Source organism: Chelonoidis abingdonii, chromosome 10 (assembly GCF_003597395.2).
Source record: "Chelonoidis abingdonii isolate Lonesome George chromosome 10, CheloAbing_2.0, whole genome shotgun sequence".
Taxonomy (NCBI): Eukaryota; Metazoa; Chordata; order Testudines; family Testudinidae; genus Chelonoidis; species Chelonoidis abingdonii.
This window is the reverse complement of record NC_133778.1, coordinates 40,576,364-40,597,407: the sequence shown is the minus strand read 5'-3', so window position 1 is coordinate 40,597,407 and position 21,044 is coordinate 40,576,364. Positions and strand designations below refer to the sequence as shown.

The following is a 21,044-nucleotide window of genomic DNA, read 5'->3' as shown; positions in this document are numbered from 1 at the left end:
ATTCCAATGGGCAAGGGAGACTGCAGGAACTATGGGATAGCTATGGGATAGCTACCCACAGTGCAACGCTCAGGAAATCGACACTAGCCTTGGTACATGGACGCACACCGCCGAATTAATGTGCTTAGTGTGGCCACATGCACTCGACTTTATACAATCTGTTTTACAAAACGGTTTATTAAAATCGGAATAATCTCACCATGTAGACATACCCTAAGATTAACTTGAAATTAGTTGTAATTATACTGTTTAAAAGGACAGTATCACTTTTTTCCCTTCCTATGAAATACATTATACAATCTCTCATTCTAAACTGATAATAAAATAACATTTCTATCCCAATTCAAAAATGCTTCTTTTAGTTCCTTCCTGGAAAAATATCTTTAAAATAAAGCTGCTTTAAGGACTGAAGAAAAAAATGTTCACCTTTTAAATTAATTAATTCCTAAAAGGCAGTGGAAATCTCACATCCTAATTTAAATTATTACACTGTATGCGGAGCAGGTTACTTACCTCTCATCATAGGGTTTAATAGGGTATTTCTCAGAGCAGTTTGTCAAGAAATATGCATCACAGACATGTTAAATCTTACATCAGATAAATAAACTGCACATATTCTTGCTCTGTTTGAAATGTTGTAAATATATAACTTGTATTACCTCTAGTAAAATGTGATGTGCAAAAACAAGTTCAAGTCTTGAAGCAATATGAAAGCTGAGGGTCATTTTCAAAGGCACAAATGGGAGTTAAGACCACAGCTCTCACTAACTTTCACCTGGATGCCTAACTGTGCGTTTGAAAATGTTCCTCTAAACTTTTAAACTTTTAGGCTTTTAAAGGGAGACTGTCACAGAGCTTAGACACCAACTTTAGATTTGTGTAAAAATATATATAAATAGGGAGCAGGGAAGGCTACAAAACCTAAAACAAACAAGTATTTTCTTTTAAATTGAATGAAAACAGCATAACTTTTAATGTATTTAAATACTTTCCTGCAGTACTGGGCATTGAGACATGACAACATTTTGTTCCTCATGAATGCAACTGAACAAAAGGGAAACTGAGAACTAAATTCACTCTCCTGAGTGAATGCCAGCAATAGACAGCATACATTATTGAAAATTAGATCTAAAAATAAATTCTATTTTGAATATTTAAAGTAGTGGTAATGATTTTTAAGCTAAAATGGAGTTGAATAAAACCAAATAGCTGAACGTACAATAATTACATGTAAATTTCTCTGCCACAGGTAATAAAGATGATTGCATATGATATTGTAAATAAGGATTAATAATGTATGTGAAAATTATAACCTGGGATTTTAGTGAGATGGTAAAAGAATATTACCAAAATATTTTCTATTTCATAAGATTTCTTTACTCTATTTCAGCCTATTTATAAGGAACTGAAGCAACTGAATGTTTTATCATTTGCAGTGCTTATTTGTAGAGGAAAAGAAAAATGTTTTATTACAATGTATATTTCCTTACTCTTTTTTGTATGTCAATAAAAAGTATTTTTGAAGCTTGCAATACTGCTTAGTGTAGAGGTGTATTCTGATACTAAATCTCAAGTGTTTGAATTTGGTACAAATTCAGATTTGGGTTTTAATTACAGTGTATAAAATATATTGTTATAGTGAAGAGTGCAAAGAAAATTCAGTAACTGAAAATGTAAATATTCTCTGTAAGTTTCATGCTGAATATTATACATGGTGCAACATTAAAAGATTTGATTATAATCATGGTATAATAAGGGAGAAATTTTGCATATTCCCCACTTAATGATTTCAGTGGAAGTTGTACAGACATACTGGAGAAAAGAATATGGCCATAAAGCTGTTATATTCTATAAGACTATTACCCCCCTCATAGTGATCTTTGCCAGCTGTTCTGTAGCACTGCCACCTTCTCACCTGGCATTTAGGTAGAGTTACCTTGACCCCAAGAATAATGGCCACAAGATACCCTGTTCAGTTTGGCCTAAACTAAAGAAGTCTATTTGCAGTTTTACTGAGAGATTTTAGGACAAATGACTATGAGTAATCTTTTACAACCTGCCTAAATCCCATTTTTCAAAGTCGCGTAAATACTTAGGAGCCTTAATCTCACTGAAAGTCTAAGGGCATTAGGCTCATAAGTCATGTAAGTGCTTTTAAAAAATTTTTATCCCATAATCACATGTACATGAATAATAGGAAACTACTGTCAGACAAACTTACAAAGTAGAACAAAATTATCCTGTAGATTAGTTTGAAAAAATATCTTTTGGTATCTTCCTGCCTGGGAGATGCATAGCAGAAAAGAGTTTCCTCTGCAGAAATTCCTTCAGAGAGAGTTATGAGCTTTCATTTAGCATTTCCATGCACTCTGCTCACCTGTCTCAGTATCGATTTTCCCACACCCTGACAGGGAGACAGTTTTCCCTGTAGCCTGCTAAACTGTCTTGACATGGACCTCACTCACATGCTCAACTGCCTCATTGTGGACCTTGTCCATGTGCCAGTAGGGTGACTAGATGTCCCAGTTTTATAGGGACAGTCCTGATTTGTGGGTCTTTTTCTTATATAGGCTCCTATTATCCCCCACCTCTTGTCCTGATTTTTCACACTTGCTGTTTGGTCACCCTATGTGCCAGTGAGAATAATGGAAACGAGGAAGGTTTTTTCCCTCCAAAGATACCCTCCCTCTCCTATAGGCATGGGGCCTTTATTCCCACAGTTTGCAGAGCAAGCAGGAAAATTTCAAACATGGTAGTTCTGTGAACTAATCAGGCCTCCATCACCAAAGTCTCCATGATCTTCCTCCTACGGTAGCAGTGGTATTGTTGCCCTAGTGACTGAATCCAAACATCCTAAGGTTGTGGAAATGCAGAAGTTAGATGTGAACAGAGCCTACCGGTGAATATAGCAGAGGGAGTCAAAGCCCTAGGTACAAATCCTCTCATTACTCTGTATCAGTGAAAAGAGCAGCAATTTTGTGGGTGGTGTGATCTCTCTCCTTCTGAGGTGGTCTGCACAGCTCCTATTGTCAGGACTGAGTCTAGGAGTGGGCAGCAGAGGGACTGCTTGGCTACTCATGGGGTGTGGGCACTGAAAACATTTTCTGTCCTGGCTAGCAAAATGGCTAGCGACACTTCTGCCTAACATATATTCCATACACACCCTTTCTCAGATACTTTAGCGTGGACATCCTCACTCCTGCTGATACAGCATTTGGTTGAAGGGTGTTACAGAACAAGAAGCCTCAGTAATCGACAAGTTCCTTTTCAATTCTCTCGCCCTAGGGATAATGAACTGTTTCTATGTTCCATCATGAAGATTGTCTGACATGGAGGGAACTGAGAATGAAAATTCACAAGTCAGAATTTTTCCTTTCTCAGACCCTCCATGTCAGACAGTATGACTCTCCCTCAGAAGACTGCATTATATCCAGAGTTTTATCTGACTATTGCTCACTTGTTCAGTAGTTTGAAAAGGGAAGAGAGTGTTCCTACAGGAAATCCCAGCTCTGCTGCAAATGGTTTGAGCTGAATAGCACTTTTATAAAGCTAATGTTTTTTAGCTTCTGGAGAGTTCTTTCTGAATGGTAGTCCTAAAGGCAGTGTGAGAGCACAGATTTGGTCTGTCTTCAGTTGCCATGAAGACAGGGAATGCTGCACTATGAGGCTGTCTGACATGGAGAACCTAGATGAAAATTCACAGCTAAGTCAGAATTTGCCCTTTTTGTAATATTCAATGGCTACAGATGTAACATACTGAAATTTTGAGGCAGTACAAGTTATACTGGAGAGGAACTTTTAAGACTAAAATATTTTTGTTCACTGCTTCCAGCAACAAATCACAAGAGGACACACACAAAAAAAAATCTAGTTAGCCTGGGAGTATCTATGATATATTTCACCCTTATCTAAGAACTTCCTGGCTTTTATGGTTCACTGTTATTTTAAAGTACAATATTAAGCTGTGATACTGCAACGACTTACACAGGGGCTTAACTTCATGAAAATGAGTAGTACTACTGAAGTTAATAATAGTAAGATCTGGCTTCAGTGATGGTTTTACAATTATACTTTTGTGGGTAGTTCCTCAGTTGATGAAACTACTCACGTATGTAAATGTAAACATATGCCCAAGTTTTTGCAGGTATTGCTTTGTTTAGTGCTTACTATTATGAAACTTCAAATGTTAGGGACCATTTACTGACAGAATATTTTTATTCAAATAAATTGGATGATAGCTACTAACTTGATGCAGCACATTTACAAACAAGTAAAATTGCACAAATGATTCCTGCTTTTATAACACTGCATGTGTCTCTCTTTGCAGATAATATAAAAAGACAATGACTCTGTACCAAAGAATTTATACAATATAAGTACTAGGACCTGCGACCCTTATCTACAGTGGTACTCACATGGTCAGCAAATAGAGGTGAGCCTCAAGGGACATGTCTAGCTTTCACTGAATTCAAAGGCAGTTTTGTCCCTGACCTCTATGGGAGTTGAAGAAAACCATAAGTTATATTAAATAATGTGATACAGCATGGCCAGGGGGCAGTATGAGAGTGTTAGCAGGGGGCCTTATTCCCTGCCAAGGGAGGAAGGTTTGCTTTAGATTAACTAGAGCACCTGTAGCCATTTAGAGCACCTGACTCCAGTCATGTGATAAAAACCCCCTGCTTCAGTCAGACAGTGTGAGAGTTGAAGGAGGAAGGTTTGATTGGAGAAGAGAAGAGAAGAGAAGAGAAGAGAAGAGAAGAGAAGAGAAGAGAGAAACAGAAAGTTTGGAGGAGTGCTGCGGTGGATTGTGAAGTCCAGAAGAAACCCTAGGTAAGGGGCACCAGGCTTGTATAGAAGAGAGGCGAGAAGCCCTTCACAAGCTGACGGGTATGAGAGGGAAGTAACCCAGGGGAAGAAACCGCTAGTCAAGTGGTTCACCACAACCCCAGGGCCCCTGGGTTGGGACCTGGAGTAGAGGGCGGGCCCAGGTCCATCCCTCTCCACTCCCCTCCTCCAAGGACACTAGGGGAGTGATTAAGAACTAGTTCAGAGGCAAGCAATAGCGCCCTGAACCTACCCCAGAGAAGAGAAAGCGTGAGACCCAGCAGAACAGTACCGGCAATTTGCCACAATAACAACAATAATGTCACTTCATTTTTGTTAAGGCTGCTAAATGCAATTCAAAAGGTAACATATCATTAAGCATATCTGCAAAAAGTCCACAAACACCAAAGAGCATGGAAATCACTAGTGAAGTTTACATAAGCAATTTTGAAACCAATTTTAACACTCAATTCACACAGACCGTTAACACACACATTCTTATGTAGAGTGTTATCTTTGATTCAGCCCTTTCTTTAGTTCCTCACATCCAGGCCATGTCTAAATCTCACTGCTTCTTCCTGCATAATATCTCTCGTGCTCGACTGTCAGGATTGGCTGATTACAGTGGAGTCAAATATGTCCTGGCTCACTGCAGAGCTGGATCCCCTGGTCACCTGTGCCTCATTCCTCCTTCTCCTTGCTGTTCATAGCAGGGGCCTGTGACTCAGGGTCCTTGGAAATATCAACGGTAGGGTGACCAGATAGCAACTGTGAAAAAATGGGACAGGGGGTGGGGGGTAATAACAGCCTATATAAGAAAAAGTCCCCAAAAATGGGACTGTCCCTTTAAAAATGGGACATCTGGTCATCCTAATCAACGGTGCTCTTGGGGGGTGGGATGATCCTATCAAGGATGGCTTGCAGCTCTTTGTAAAAGTAGCCGGTCTGCAGCTCTCCGCCAGATCAACTGTTGGTCTCTTCGGCATTCTGGTATGCCTGCCACAAGTCCTTGGCTTTCATGTGACACTGCTGCTGGTCGCTGTTGTAGCCCTTCTCTTGTATCCCCCTAGCAATCTGATCACAGATATCCACATTTCTATAGCTGAATAGGATCTGTGCCTTCACAGCCTCTTCTCCCCACAGACCTAGTAGATCCACCACCTCCTGTGTAATCCAGGCTACGAGCATGTCTGCACTGTGTAGCTGGCATGGTCAGCTGGGCAGTTACACTCAACAATGGAGAGCTGCTGGGTGTGCTTGCCAAGCTGAGCAACCAGAAAAAGGAATTTCAAAAATGCATGGGGCTTTAAAATGGGAGGGGGTGGTTTCCTGTCTACCTGACTCCAAAAGAGTTTACAACAGTGACCAGAGCGGTCAGCATGAGTCATTGTGGGGCAGCCCCTGGAAGCCAGTAACTGTCTATGTAAGTAACATAGTGTCTACATTGCCACTGTATCAACCCTGACTCTACACTACTTGGGGAGATGATGTTATTAAGGTGGCATAGCGGAGCACTTACATCGGTAGGATCCAAATTTACATGAAGACACATATGCAGCAAGGTAAGCTGCCTTGTGTCGACCTAGCCATGTGGTGTAGACCTGGCCTCAGATCCAGCCTTTCCCTAACATCCAGACAACTAAATATATTATCCATGCCATCATTATCACATCTCAACTACTGCAATCCCTTCCTCACAGGTCTTCAGAAATGCAGTGTTGTCCCTCATATACCCATTCAAAATACCGCTGCAAAGAAAATGTTCCTGGCTTGTTGCTTTGCCCACGTCATCCCTGTTTATATTTCTCCACTGGCTGCCATCCTACAATGCATCAAACACAAACTACTCACCTTGACTTTTAAGGCCCTTCATGGTCTACCACCTCCCTATCATCTCTTAGACACTATCAAGATGTTGACTCCCACTTCTGCTCCACCAGTGATGCCAGCCTTCATTGCTCATTTGTTAAAATTTCCAACAAGCACGTTTGTTCTTTTTCCCATGCAGTTCCTTATGCATGGGACAACCAATGAGGAAACAGATGGACGTTATGTGGAAGGTCAGCTGCTATGTGCTTGAAGTTAGCGATGGATCACAAAGGCTTCCAAAAATTCTGCTATGATGTCACTGATATTCAGACATGAATAAATTGATTTACTTACATTAGTTCTAACCACAAGAAATCACCCTGAAGGTGGTATAGATACAGCTCTTTGTCCTGGGTGTTGAAACTGGATATACTTGGTTCTCTAAGGCCGTATCTAAACTGGAAGGACTTTTTTAATCTCCCATCATTATATTACCACTAATATAGATCCACTGGTGGTAGCAACAGTGGAAGCACTCACATAGACAGAACATTTATTGTTTTGGACCTGTTTAGAACAGGTCTAGATGACAAAGTGGACACCTGACCCTAGTATACAATAGCTCTCCCACTAATGCTGTGACTGCTGAATCTCAACTCGCAATAACATAATGGTGAGAGAAATCAAGTGTAGATACAGCCCTGGAGTATCAGGTATGCTCAGCTTTAACACTGATCTTTTTGTTAAAATTTTCCACTGCTGCACTAGTTCACAGGCAGCTCCACAAATGGCAGCATTGACTGGCTACTGGTTCTGAGCAGACCAAGGCAACACTGTATTTAAAAATGCTGGACCATCAGTCTACACTAGTGCTCCCACCATTGCTGTTACTGGTGGAACTGCACTGGTGCTAGTGCCAGGGGAAGAGATTTTAACAAAAAGTGCAAAGTAGACACAGTTATTGAGACTTGGTGGAACAGATCAATTTCCTAGCGTTGACAGGACTTAAAAATTATCTCCCAAATGTAGGATTCCCAATGGGCAGTAAAATATATAATTACAATACTGTCTGGTTAAATTGTTCCCTCATGAACTGAGTTCATCTGTCCAGACTTAGTATCTAGGTCATGCAGAAATAAAGGTCTCTCTATCCATAATCACACTTCTGTCAAACTTTCTTCCTAAGTTTTTAAGAAAAACACCAAATTTCAAAAAATAAACTTTTTAAAGTGTATTTTTAATTGATATCTTTCAATATAGTTTTAAAACAATGGCAAGTGTGTTTAATGAAAACTAAGTCAAGTAAAAATGTAAAACATGTAAGATATCACTTTTGGTATTTGCAATTCAACCACACCTCTGACCTGTTTTTCTTCATATCTAATCTGTACAGCAGCTAGCAATGTGGTAGTACTCCCTTTGTAGAGCGTACCAATATCCTGTCAAAACCAAGTCCTGTCTGTCAATGTACAGTCTATGTATTCTGTGAAGGCTGAGGTTGGAGGGTCCCTACAAAACTCGCTGCAGTGGTCACCGCAATGACAACAACTGATGTAGTACTCAGCGATACCCTCAGCTGCTCTAGTCTCTATGGTTGTTACCCCTCTGTATTGAGAGTACAGCTGGTGGTTGCACATAATGCCAGATTCACTGATCATATCCCTACCCCAAGTCCCACTGCATAGCAAAGAGGGAGCCCTTACAGATAGTCCTCTACCCCATGTAATGGAACCATGCCAGTTTCACTGCAGACAGTGTCTTCTATTTCTGCAAAATGTGAGGCAGAATTTGCCTCTCAATGAGGTTGCAAGTGTGTAACTGACAGAAGAATTCGGTTCTCCCCACCACCCACTTCAGGAGTCCTCCCTAATCCCCACAGAGCCCTGTGATCTCTGTTTTAACCTCTGAGAGTTGCTAATCCTTGCTCAGGTTCCAAGCCCAAAAAAGGAACATAGGACATAGAAATTGTCGTACTGCATCAGATTGCAGCTACAAACATTGAGCAGAGATCTAAACTGAGCTGTTTGCAGTAATGCCCAATCCCTTTCCTGAATTGGTACGGTTACTTTACAACCCTGTAAGTAAGTGAGCATACCTGTAGTTCAAATCCTTCCCTCCAATGTACATTACTTTGCATTTAACTTTGAACTTAATCTGCCTTGTGTTGCCCATTCAGCTAAGTTGATTATGTTCCTCTGAAGTTTATCACACTCCTCTCTGGTCCTAACCTAATTAACTTTGTGTCACCTTCAAATTCTGTTATTTCATTGCTTTATCTCAATTTCCAGATAATTAATACCTATATTGTGTAACACCAGAACTACTAAAGAGCCTTGAGGCACTCTGCTGTTAGCCTTTTGCCATGAGCTGTTTGCATCAGACACATACGTACACCACTTGGGCATAACAAAAACAAATAGTCATATGCAGGCAGTCATCTGTAGGGGTAAGGACAGAAATTTGTTCCTCCTTGATGTACTCTGTGTTTGGGGGTGATTTTATTGGTGGGGGGGCAGAGGGGTAAGGTTCCTCCTTTCTTTGAAGCATCAGAGATGGCCACGGCTGGAGATGACACTGGACGGAGTGAGGTGATGCACTGAGGTGGCACTGAGAATTCTCTCTCAGGTGCTTGGCTGATAGATAGGTGTTGCTCATGCGCTCAAGGATGTAACTGACTGCAATATTCGAGACTAGTAAGGAATTTTCACCCAGGTCAGATTGGCCCGGATATTGGGTTTTTGTTTTTCTTTTTTCTCTTCTTCCTCCCTTATTCTGCAACACTGAGGGTGGGTCACTTGCTAGAATCACCTAGGTAAATCTCACTAAATCAATTTCCTCCTATTGCAGGTGCCTTGGGGATAGGTGCACCTCAGTTCTTCCCATTCTCTGCCTGTGGCTCATAATAGTTTCATCTCCTGAGGGCTGTAATCAAACATGCCAAACCCGCAAAAAAAACTGGGCTTGTTTTTGGCTTAATTGGCTTGTGAATTGCTGGTTGGCTAGTTTTTGGCTTGTAGCTTGTTGCTTCTTTTTTTTGATTGGCTACTGACAACCGGGCCAAGGGGCACAAGCAGGGGCAAAGAGGGAAGAGAGTCACGGGTGCACAGCAGGCCCACCGCAGTCCCAGACTGCACACCATGGGGATCCAGTCACAGAGTGTTGGGGTTCTTAGGGATTGGCTTGTTTTGACCTTGTTTTGAAATGGGATTAGAGTGATTTTTGGCTTATTGTGAAAGTCGGGGTGCTTATTTACCACATGAAAGTTGGCAACTGTAGCTGTAATACTTTAATTCTGGTTGTTTGCTTGTGATATACAGGAAGTCATAGTAGATGATTAGTTTAAGACTCTTCTGGTCTTAAACTCTGAGTGTAAACTGGGAAATGCCCACCCCGGTCACTGTGCAATAGGTATGCTACCGCCTTAGTGAGACTAGGTTTAAACTCTGAGTATAGTTAGAGTAAAGTTTTTTTATGTGCTCTATTTAATCACTTAGGGAAAAACCTCTAATAATTTACTTTAATCATCTATTTACATTTAGAAGCCTACTCACCCCCTCACAGGGCCACCCAGAGGACTCAGGGGGCCTGGGGTCTTCGGCGGCGGGGGGCCCTGCTTCGGCGGTAATTTGGTGGCAGGGGGTCCTTCCGCTCCGGGACCCACCGCTGAAGTGCCCCGAAAACCCGCGGCGGGGGCCCCCCACTGCCAAATTACCGCCGAAGACCTGGCTGCACTTTGGGCAGCGGGTCCCACCCACATTGGCCCCCCCCCCCCGGGCGGCCCTGCCCCCTCAATGCTAAACTCACACATAGTTCAAACTCCCCACTCCATCTGTTTTCCTCAATGTGTACCCTCTACTCACCCAAGAAGATCCTCTCACTGAGGAACACTGCACCATAAACATATTTCTGCATCTCAATAGTCTTTATATTTTCCATAGTTACTGTAAGGTAAGCCACAAACAATAGCCTGAAGGCTAACTGTAGATGATTAAACATTATAAGCATTATAAGCAGAAATGTTTTTTCCTCTATTTTATCATTCAGAGCCTGTAATCCAAAAATCTAAAAACACAAAAAAGACCATATGCACGACAACAAATTGCTAAAATGACTGTAATGATGTACAGTTCTACAATGACTCTTTTCTTTTCGATGAAGAACCCTGCATGCAAGTGAAAGCTCCATCTGGCAAATTCTAATGGCAGTCTTTCTTATTTATACGTACATTACACAATGCAGCATGGTTGGCTTTAAATAAAAACACTATGTCACTTCTATTATGGACTGGCAACTGGTACAGATGGAGTTAGGCTAAAATACACAGTTTCTTTGCTAATCTCAGACCTTGGTTCCAGGCCAACAGCTGTCCTGACTTTTATTACTTGCAGCAGAATCCAAAATAGAGGCTGAATAAAATAATTGAACAGAAATATAGCTCCAGATAATATTGCCTATGTGCCTCGCTCTCTCATTTCCTTTTTGTTTCTCCCTAGGGGGAAAGCGCTTATTCTTCCTCATGCTAAATCCAGTCGCTCCCCACAGCAATCATGTAAATCTTGGCATCCGTCACATAGAAGAATGAAAAGTCAAATCAACAGGAATCTTTCACATGAAAGCAACAGGCAGCCATGCGGGGGGGACACCCCAAAAATATCGTCTCAAACTGTTCCACTTTTCTCTTAAGATTTCTAGTCACTAAAAACTTTCAAATATTCTAGTGATTTAAAAAAAAACCAAGGTAATGTGCATTCAAAAGGTAACAAGAAAACATTCTACAAATACATTAGAAGCAAGATGAAGATAAAGGACAGGGTAGGCCTCTTACTCAATACGGGGGACGGGAGGAAATAACAGAAAATGTGGAAATGGCAGAGGTGCTTAATGACTTCTTCGTTTCGGTTTTCACCAAGAAGGTTGGTGGTGATTGGATATAGTGAATAACAGTGAAAATGAGGTAGGATCAGAAGAGGCTAAAACAGGGAAAGAACAAGTTAAAAATTATTTGGACAAATTAGATGTCTTCAAGTCACCAGGGCCTGATGAAATGCATCCTAAAATACTCAAGGAGCTGACTGAGGAGATATCTGAGCCATTAGCGATTATCTCTGAGAAGTCATGGAAGATGGGAGAGATTCCAGAAGATTGGAAAAGGGCAAATATAGTGCCAATCTATAAAAAGGGAAATAAGAATGGAGCAAATAATTAAGCAATCAATTTGCAAACATCTAGAAGATAATAAGGTGATAAGTAACAGTCAGCATGGATTTGTCAAAAACAAATCATGTCAAACCAACCTGATAGCTTTCTTTGACAGGGTAACAAGCCTTGTGGATGGGGGGGGAAGCAGTAGATGTGGTATATCTTGACTTTAGTAAAGCTTTTGATACTGTCTCGCATGACCTTCTCATAAACAAACTAGGGAAATGCAACCTAGATGGAGCTACTATAAGGTGGGTGCAAAACTGTTGGAAAACCATTCCCAGAGAGTAGTTATCAGTGGTTCACAGTCATGCTGGAAGGGCATAACAAGTGGGGTCCCACAGGGATCAGTTCTGGGTCCAGTTCTGTTCAATATCTTCATCAATGATTTAGATAATGGCATAGAGAGTACACTTATAAAGTTTGCGGATGAACCACCAAGCTGGGAGGGGTTGCAAGTGGAGGATAGGATTAAAATTCAAAATGATCTAGACAAACTGGAGAAATGGTCTGAGGTAAACAGAAAGAAATTCAATAAGGACAAATGCAAAGTACTCCACTTAGGAAGGAACAATCAGTTGCACACATACAAAATGGGAAATGACTGCCTAGGAAGGAGTACTGTGGAAAGGGATCTGAGGGTCACAGAGGACTACAAGCTAAATATGAGTCAACAGTATAATGCTGTTGCAAAAAACGTGAATATCATTCTGGGATGTATTAGCAGGAGTGTTGTCAGCAAGACATGCAAAGTAATTCTTCTGCTTTACTTTGCTCTGTTAGGCCTCAATTGGAATATTGTGTCCAGTTCTGGGCGCCACATTTCAGGAAGGAAGTGGACAAATTAGACAGAGTCCAGAGAACAGCAGCAACAAAAATGATTAATGGTCTAGAAAACATGAGCTATGAGGGAAGATTGAAAAAAATTGGAGTTATTTAGTTGGAAAAGAGAAGACTCAGAGGGGACATGGTAACAGTTTTAAAGTATGTAAAAGGTTGTTACAAGGAGGAGGAAGAAAAATTGTTTTTCTGAACCTCTGAGGATAAGACAAGAAGCAATGGGCTTAAATTGCAGCAAGGGAGGTTTAGGTTGGACATTAAAAAAAAAACTTCCTGTCAGGGTGGTTAAGCACTGGAATAAATTGCCTAAAGAGGTTGTGGAATTTCCATCATTGGAGATTTTTAAGAGCAGTTTAGACAAACATCTGTCAGGAATGGTCTAGATAATTAGTTCTGCCACCAGTGCAGATGACTGGACTAGATGACCTCTCGAGCTCCCTTCCAGTTCTATGATTCTATGAAAGAATAACAGTTAATGGTTTAGAAAACTTGCCATCCTTCTATTTCAAAGCAACAAATCTGTAAAGGGAACAAATTGAAGTCTCTTTCACTGTATTTTGCATATAGGTTATATAGTCTATCTTTATTAAAACAGGTTCGACCTCAAATTATTGATCTAAATGACTAAAAATTGTTAGCATGAGGTGTGAGGTACATATTCTATATCTTTTACTCCAAGATGGAATCTATAGCCAGAAAAATATTTTGAATCCAAAATTCAATAGATTAAACCAGATAATCAAAAGCCCTGTTCTTTAAGACAGTATTATAAATTCACACAATTTTTCTAGTAATTCAGTTTTAGATAGTTTTCTAACATTCTGAAGTATGGAAAGAGAGAATCTGATACAAGTATAAGTGAGGTATCTATATACATATATCAACAACATTATGGTAAATCTATAAGAGCTGCATTGGTTTGTGGTGTCATCTAAATTCTTACATATTGTACTGTTTTATTCCTTGTTCTTCTGTGATTTATTTTCCATATCTGATGGATTGCACATGATATCTTTAATAAGAAACACATTTTTTAAAATTAAAATCATATACAAAATGTCCCTCTATCCTGCTGTATGTTTATTTTTTGTGATATGCCGTTAGGATCTGTCACAGGGTGAGCTACCCTTTAAGGGGGCTGGAACTCAACATTTTCTGAGACAGGTTTAGACCATCTCCCCAGTTTGGAGGCAATGAGTACAAGGTCACATGGCAGGAGAATATGTGACTAAGAACCAGGCCTACTAGTAGTGAGAAGGCTAGCCTGCACTGAGTCAAAAGAGAGACTCTTTCTTTAGGGAGAGCAGACCTGGAAATAAGTGGTTATTAGAGTAGGAGAACAGCCAGGAAAAAACTAGTTGGGAGCCTTAAGCTGGTTTTTTTGTATGCTTATCTGACCACATGGAGGCCCCTTCTCACAAGACTTGATGATCCTCCCTCCCCTAATAGACTCTCTTATGCCTATGGTTTTCTATCTAGGGGAAGCCTAATGACATCTACCAGCTTGTTTAGACACATGGGGCAGGCTTGTTCCCTACAGTAGTATCTTTAGGAGGTACCTCTTGTTTTCTCAGAGTGGGAGTTTGGGAATTCTCCCTTTTGGAACTGGGAAGACTTGGGGCTTCTCCTCTCTCTCTCAAACTCTCCTTTATTTCTCACTTTCTCTTTGTCCTGTCTTCCCTCTTCCCTCCATAACATCATGAGATGGGGGATCAGAGCCTGAGGAAAAATGGGCAATACTCACATCTCTCTCCTCCTCCTTCTTCCCTGCGGAGTGCTCAGACTTCCAAAGTGGAAAAACCAGGACACCTGTTTTAGGAGGAGATGTTCATAGACTTTAAGGCTGGAACGGACCATTATGATCACTAGTTTGATCCCGCATAACACAGACCATAGAATTTCACCTATTAATTCTTGCATCAAGCCCATAACTTCTGTTGGCGCTACACTGTATATTTTAGAAAGACACCAGTCTTGATTTTAAAACTCAAAGTATAATATTCCTACCTACATTATTACTATGGTCAAGTACCCTTGCTGTCAAATTTTACTTTATTTCTATTCTGAATTTGTCTAGCTTCAGCTTTCAGCCACTGGATCTCTTCTATCAGTTCTTCTCCCCATGTAGGTACTTACAGACCACGATTAAGTTCCCTTTTAATCATCTCTGTAATGTAAATAGATTACAAAGAGCTGAGGGGCCTCAAAAAGGTGTGCTGGAAGGGTGACGGGGGAAAAAAGGTGCCCGCTTCTCTCTCCTGCACTACAGAACTCACCTGATACCACATGATCAATTGACTCAGCTAGTGTCAATAACTTCTCTGTCTCATCTGACTAATGGCTCCTTTTTGTAGCCATTACACATTTACAAAAACTGGCACAAAACTGATTTTTGTAACAGGGACAGTGCTGCTTTTGCTTTTCAGGGGTAGATGGGCACTCTATTTCTTCCACTTCCTCCTTGTGGTCACTTTCATACATACACATGACTGCAACACCAGGACACCTGCAGAGAGTCAGGAGGCCAGTTGCTGACAGCTCTTCCCTTCTGCCTCTCAGACAGTTTTTAATCCACTATGTAATGGATCAGAGCAGCTATGTCATGAAGAAAAGAGACAGCATTAAGTCATCAGCTTCCTACCTCCACCCCACATAGCAACATATAATAAGACACATTAAAATACACACAAAAACAGATCTATCCAGCATTTTGGTTAGCAAAACAAACACCAACGCTGTTTTTTTTTTTTTTTTAAAAAAAAAGCACGCACAGTCCTAGTGAAAAGGGAATAGTTGACATATATAAGCGTGGGTTTGGGTGTGGGTGTGTCTGCCACTCCATTAATTCAGCTGTGCAATTCCCTGTTAGACTCCATTTGCAAAATGAACTGCGTGTAGCTAGCAATCTGACAATAAAATATAAACTGACATACACAGTTAGGGTACCCTCTATGGCATAATAGCATGTTGTTTCAGCCATGGTGTTGGTGAGAGAAGTATAAGGCAAATCTGAGTCCATTATGGTACATGCTCCCTCCTTCCTCCCCTCGGAGCCTTGTCTTCCAGCTCACCAACCCTGTAGCTCTTGTCTACATTCAATAAATCAGTTGGTGCTATATACATTGATTGTTTAATTGCTGAGTATGGTCATCTTCTGGCAAAGTCGGATCATCTTCTGGGGCTTCTGTTGCCATCTCAGCAAACAGTTCCTGACTGGTAGGATCTCTCTTATTCTCATCTTCCTCCTTCTAGCTCTCTTCTTCACCCAGACAAGGCTCTCCTATGAGCTCTGGCATTATTTACTGCCAGGTTGAACGTCTGGATCTTTACTGACGATTCTGCCCATGTCCTGGTAGAATGGATACATAGTAACAGGCAATGCAGACATGCTATTGTGACCCTGGGTTGTTTTGGTTGGTTGGTTTTTTGCATGTCTCACATCCTTTCCCCCTTGCAACAGTGTGCAAACAGCTGCTAAGTCAGACATTAATACATGTTGGTGTTATTTTGGTAGTTGTCAGCTATGCGTTGATATGTTCCTCAGTTTAAAGGCAAAGGTACAGATATCCTCAAAGGACTAGTCATCTGAACACTGGGGCATTTCAATGGGTTCTGGTTGAAAAGCTTTGCTATGAAAATGACTTGCAATTGTACTCTCTGTAGCGTGCTGCACTACTTGTTCAGGCAGATAGCTTCTGGACAACGAAGTGTGAAAGGTGACTGCACAGGCCACAACTGCAGTGACTGTTGCTCACTGGGATAAGTATCATTTTGGAATATCCCAATAATTTAATAACCCCACAATAAACTGGGCAGCAGTAAGCTAGCTTTGGTACAGGAAAGTAAAGGAAGCATACAGGGAAGAATGGCAGACACTCCCCCTGTGCACTGCTATTAGGCAAGTATTAGGAAACTTTTTTAACCAAAGTTTAAATGAAAGTAGATAAACTGTCCCTAGTCATTACCATCAAACAGCCTTCAGTTTTAGATTAGAACCAGCACAGCATTAACCTGTCTGGACAGGATATCAAGCAGGAGTCAACTGTCAAATAGAATCTTAGAAACGTAGGGCAGGGCCAGCTCTAGGCTTGTCTCCCCAAGCAAAAAAAAAAAAAAATTGCCGGTCTGCTGCCTCTGGAATTGTGCTTCCCCAAGCACGTGCTTGGTTTGCTAGTGCCTAGAGCTGGTCCTGATGTAGGGCTTCAAGAGGTCATCTGGTCCAACCTCCTGTGCTGAAGCAAAAACAAGTAACCCTAGGCCATCCCTGGTGGGTGGGTGTTTGTTGGAGATTTGTAAGAATAGTTTAGACAATGGGAATTCCACAACATCCTTTGGTAGGCTATTCCAGTATTTAACTATCTTTATAGTTAGAAAGGTAGCCGTGTTACAGCTGATACAGACTAACACGGCTACCATTCTGAAACCTGTCACCATGCAAGGCATTGAATTTAGCCGTTTATAGTTGGAAAGTTTTTCCTAATACCTAACCTAAATCTCCCTTGATGCAAATGAAGCCCATTACTTCCTGTCCTACTTTTATAGAACATGGTGAACAAGTGATCACAATCATCTTTGTTACACCCATTATCATATTTGAAGACTGTTATCAAGTTCCCCCCCCACTCTTCTTTTCTCAAGACTAAACATTCTCAGCTTTTTTTTTAACCTTTCCTCATAGGTCAGGTTTCTGAAACCTTTTCTCATTTTTCTTGCTATCCTCTCCAATTTGTCCATCGTTCTGGGCACATCGGTGGCCAGAAATGGATATAATACTCTAGCTAAGGCCTCACTTGTGCCAAATAGGGCGGGGAAATTACCTCCAAATTCTTACATATGACACACACAACTGCATCAGATCATTGACTGATATTCAATTTGTGATCTATAACTCCCAGAAATTTTTCAGTAGTACTACCACCTAAACAGTTATTCCCCGTTCTGTAGTTGTGCATTTGATTTTTCCTTCCTGAGTGAAGTACTTTGCACTTATTTTTATTGACTATCATTGTTTTGATTTCAGACCAATTTTCTAATTTTTCAGGGTTGGTTTGAATTCTAATCTTGTCCTCTGAAGTGCTTACGTCTCCCAGCTTGGTGCCATCAGCAAATTTTATAAGCATACTCTCCACTCCATTATCCAAATAATTAATGAAAATACTGAATAGAACTACACCCAGGGCATACCACAGTAAGACCCCACTAGATACTTCCTCACAGTCTGACAGCTAACCATGGATAACTACCCTCTTCCAACTAGTTATGCACCCATCTTATGCTTGGGAAGTGTTACAGACAAGTGCTGGAGGATGTCTAAAGATGTGGATGCTTGTATAGCAGAAGCCACTGCCATATTCTGGGGCCTCTAGTGGTCTCTGTGGATATGTTGGTCATCAAGCTTACTGTGAAGCTGCAGATGAAAAGAACCACAGTTATATCAACTCTATTGTGAAACATGGAGGCTGAGGAAGACTGAAGACCACCAGACTGACATTCTCAAGTCTCATCATCTTCATCAGCTGCTCCTTATAAGTAGCAGGACAAGATCAGTAATAATATCCACAGCCGAACCTACAAACCATCTTCATCAGCACTGCTGAGGTTTTTGCAGTTTTCTTGATACTGACATATTACAATGGAAGACCAAAAAATGCTACTATATGGTTGGTAATTATATGGGTGCCAAAAGCTTTGGTAGCAGGATAAGATCACCCATGATGATGGGATGATTTAGTTGGTGTTGGTCCTGCTTTGAGCAGGGGATTGGACTAGATGAACTCCTGAGGCCTCTTCCAATGCTAATATTCTATGATTCTATGATGGACACTGACTGGATATCCAGGCAGATCGTCTTAAGGACCTAACTAGAGACTGATCTGGGTAGCACTCAATCTTCAAGAAGGTTACATCCCTTCAGGATTTGCCATGATGATGGTCATGATGAGATTAAGAGTCTTTAGCTAATACCATTTCACAGAAACTCAACCTACAAAAGCTCTCTAGCAGGATACTGAGTGGCAACATGCTCAACCAAAGAAAATAGACAGAAACAGAACAACAGATGTTCAGTGACCTGAATATACCTTAAAAGCATGACACTCACCCAACAACTACGAGAACTGATAAACCTGCTATTTAGCAGGACACTGGTACCTAGAAACTACTTGCATGGGCTATAAGTCAGTACAAACCTGGCCTAATACACTCTGAAATTAATCTTACACTTTGGAGTTCAGTACAGCTATTTCTTTCTGGATACTTCTGTACTTGAAGCTTTTCTAATTATGTAATATAAAGGGTCAAATTCTGAGCCTGAAATGAAGGGAGTTACTCTAGACTTACACTGGTATAACTGAGGACAGAATTTACTCCTCAAAATGTGTCGCTCTTTTTTCCGCTTACACATCACATTATGCTCTTCAGCTTTGCTGAAACAGTATAACTAGCTTTTCTCTACACGTTAAGTAAAATATTTCCATTGGCCCACATCACAACTTTTGGATGTAGAAGACTTCCAGCTTTTTGGTAATTTAGGGATCTTGCAATAACACAATTTTTGAAAGTCAAAACAGGACTGTTTTGTATTTAGTGAAATGTTTGCATTCCTGAGGTTTTTCTCTGGAATGGATTCAGCTCCCTTGTGTACTTTGGAGCCTGCAAAGTTATTAGACACAAGAGGAATTTTTCCACATTTTTTTCCTCTTTTAAGGGTATAAACATTTGAAAAGCAATAAATGCTTTCACTTAGCTTTTATTCTCTTGCTGTATTAATATTTTGTAATGCTAGCTTGATTACTGCCTAAGCATAGTAATATTTAAACAGACATAATTAAAAAATAATTTTAGATCTCTATCTTACAGAATTTTAATTTTTTATGCCTATAAAAGGCCAATCAGAGCAGCACCAAGTAAAGAATGAGACTACGCCCATATGGGCAAAGTTCAGATATCTTTTAGAACAAAAGATTCCTCCCCGCCCAAAAAAAAAAAGTAATACAACACAAGTAAAAAGAATCCTGCTCTTGTAAGGCCTAAACAAAGCTACAAGATTTCCATCAACCAGAGACCTGTACTTGGGGAGTGGTCAGAGGACTGTTTGCGCTCTTAGCTATAGCTGCTGCTAGCTATTTTGGAAAAAGAAGGTAACACACTTTACAGGCTGCTTTTGAAAAACAGCTTCTGGTTCTGTGAACTCATATAACTGCAGGTGCAAATGCTAGTATCTAGATGGCTAGCAACAAAGTGTACTCAGAAATCAGGCAGTCAGATAATATCATTAAGTAGTTCTGTTGTGGTAGCACCTAGAGATAATGGGACTTGGACCCTAATGTGCTAAGCACTATATACACATACAATAAAAATACAATCACTGCCCCAAAGAGTCTACAATCTAAGATATTGAAATGTTAGCATTTATGCCTATCGCTTGTTGAGAGTGCAAAATTGGTGGACACACTTAAGATCCTTTTATCTTAGCTGGATGTGTTATAACATCTTTTTTGAATCTATTCAATATAAAACTGGATGTTTTAAATAGCACCTCCAATTGCATAAGCAATTGTAACAATGTCTACCTAATAACCCTCCTTTGATATTTAAAGTGTTCTACTTTCTTCCTAGAAAGAAGCAGAGAAGCTTTATTTCTATTATAGGATCCAACTGCTTGATAGCTATTATATAACTTGTCCAGAAATGTCATCCCATACAGATGTATTTCTAGAACATATGGCCCTGGACTACTGAGTGATACACACATTATAAAAACCTTTCTCCACTGAAGTCGGTGGGTATTTTGCCACCAACTACAATGGAGCCAGAATTTTGGCCATTAGCCTCTGAACATTCCTAAATAAATGAAACACATGGAAGGAGAAACTGTGTTCAGAATCCTGTACTCCATTCATCAGTACATATTGTTCACGGCAACGGGTCTAGCAAGGGCTCTTGTGTCATTCAACAGCAATTCTCTGCCCAGTTCATGTTCTTGCCTTTCACCCAAAATGTGGCCAGTATTGCCCAGGCACCCAATCCAATCTATCCTTCACATCCAGAGCTCCCACTGACATCAATGGGAATTTTAGGTGCAAGCAGTGGAGGAATCTGACCCTTGAACTTTACCCATGCAAGTTACAGTGAAGTGGCAAAGTTTGCAGATGAAAGACCAAAGCAGATTGTGAAGAACTTCAAAAAGATCTCAGAAAACTAAGTGATTGGGCAAGAAAATGGCAAATTAAATTTAATGTGGATAAATGTAAAGTAATGCACATTGGAAAAAATAACCCCAACTCTACATACAATAGGATGGAGGCTAAGTTAGCTACGACGACTCAGGAAAAAGATCTTGGAGTTATCATGGATAGTTCTCTGAAGATGTC

The 21,044-nt window shown here is 40.5% G+C and overlaps 1 protein-coding gene across 4 annotated transcripts in view; it reads left to right on the top strand.

Moving 5' to 3' along the window:
• CYBRD1 (cytochrome b reductase 1) overlaps positions 1 to 21,044 on the top strand; it is a 57,628-nt gene that overhangs the window by 22,850 nt on the left and 13,734 nt on the right. The window contains exons 5-6 of one of the 4 annotated variants that reach the window (XR_012656647.1): positions 4,328 to 4,432; positions 6,525 to 9,622. The exons of 1 other annotated variant lie outside the window; for it this stretch is intronic. Coding sequence is in view for 2 of the 3 variants with exons in the window: in XM_075070120.1 (XP_074926221.1) it covers positions 11,127 to 11,156 (30 nt within the window). In the remaining variant the exon portion in view is untranslated. Of the gene's footprint in view, positions 1 to 4,327; positions 4,500 to 6,524; positions 9,623 to 11,126; positions 11,271 to 21,044 lie in introns of those variants that run through there. 2 more of the 4 variants (XM_075070120.1, XM_075070121.1) reach the window with 2 other exon arrangements.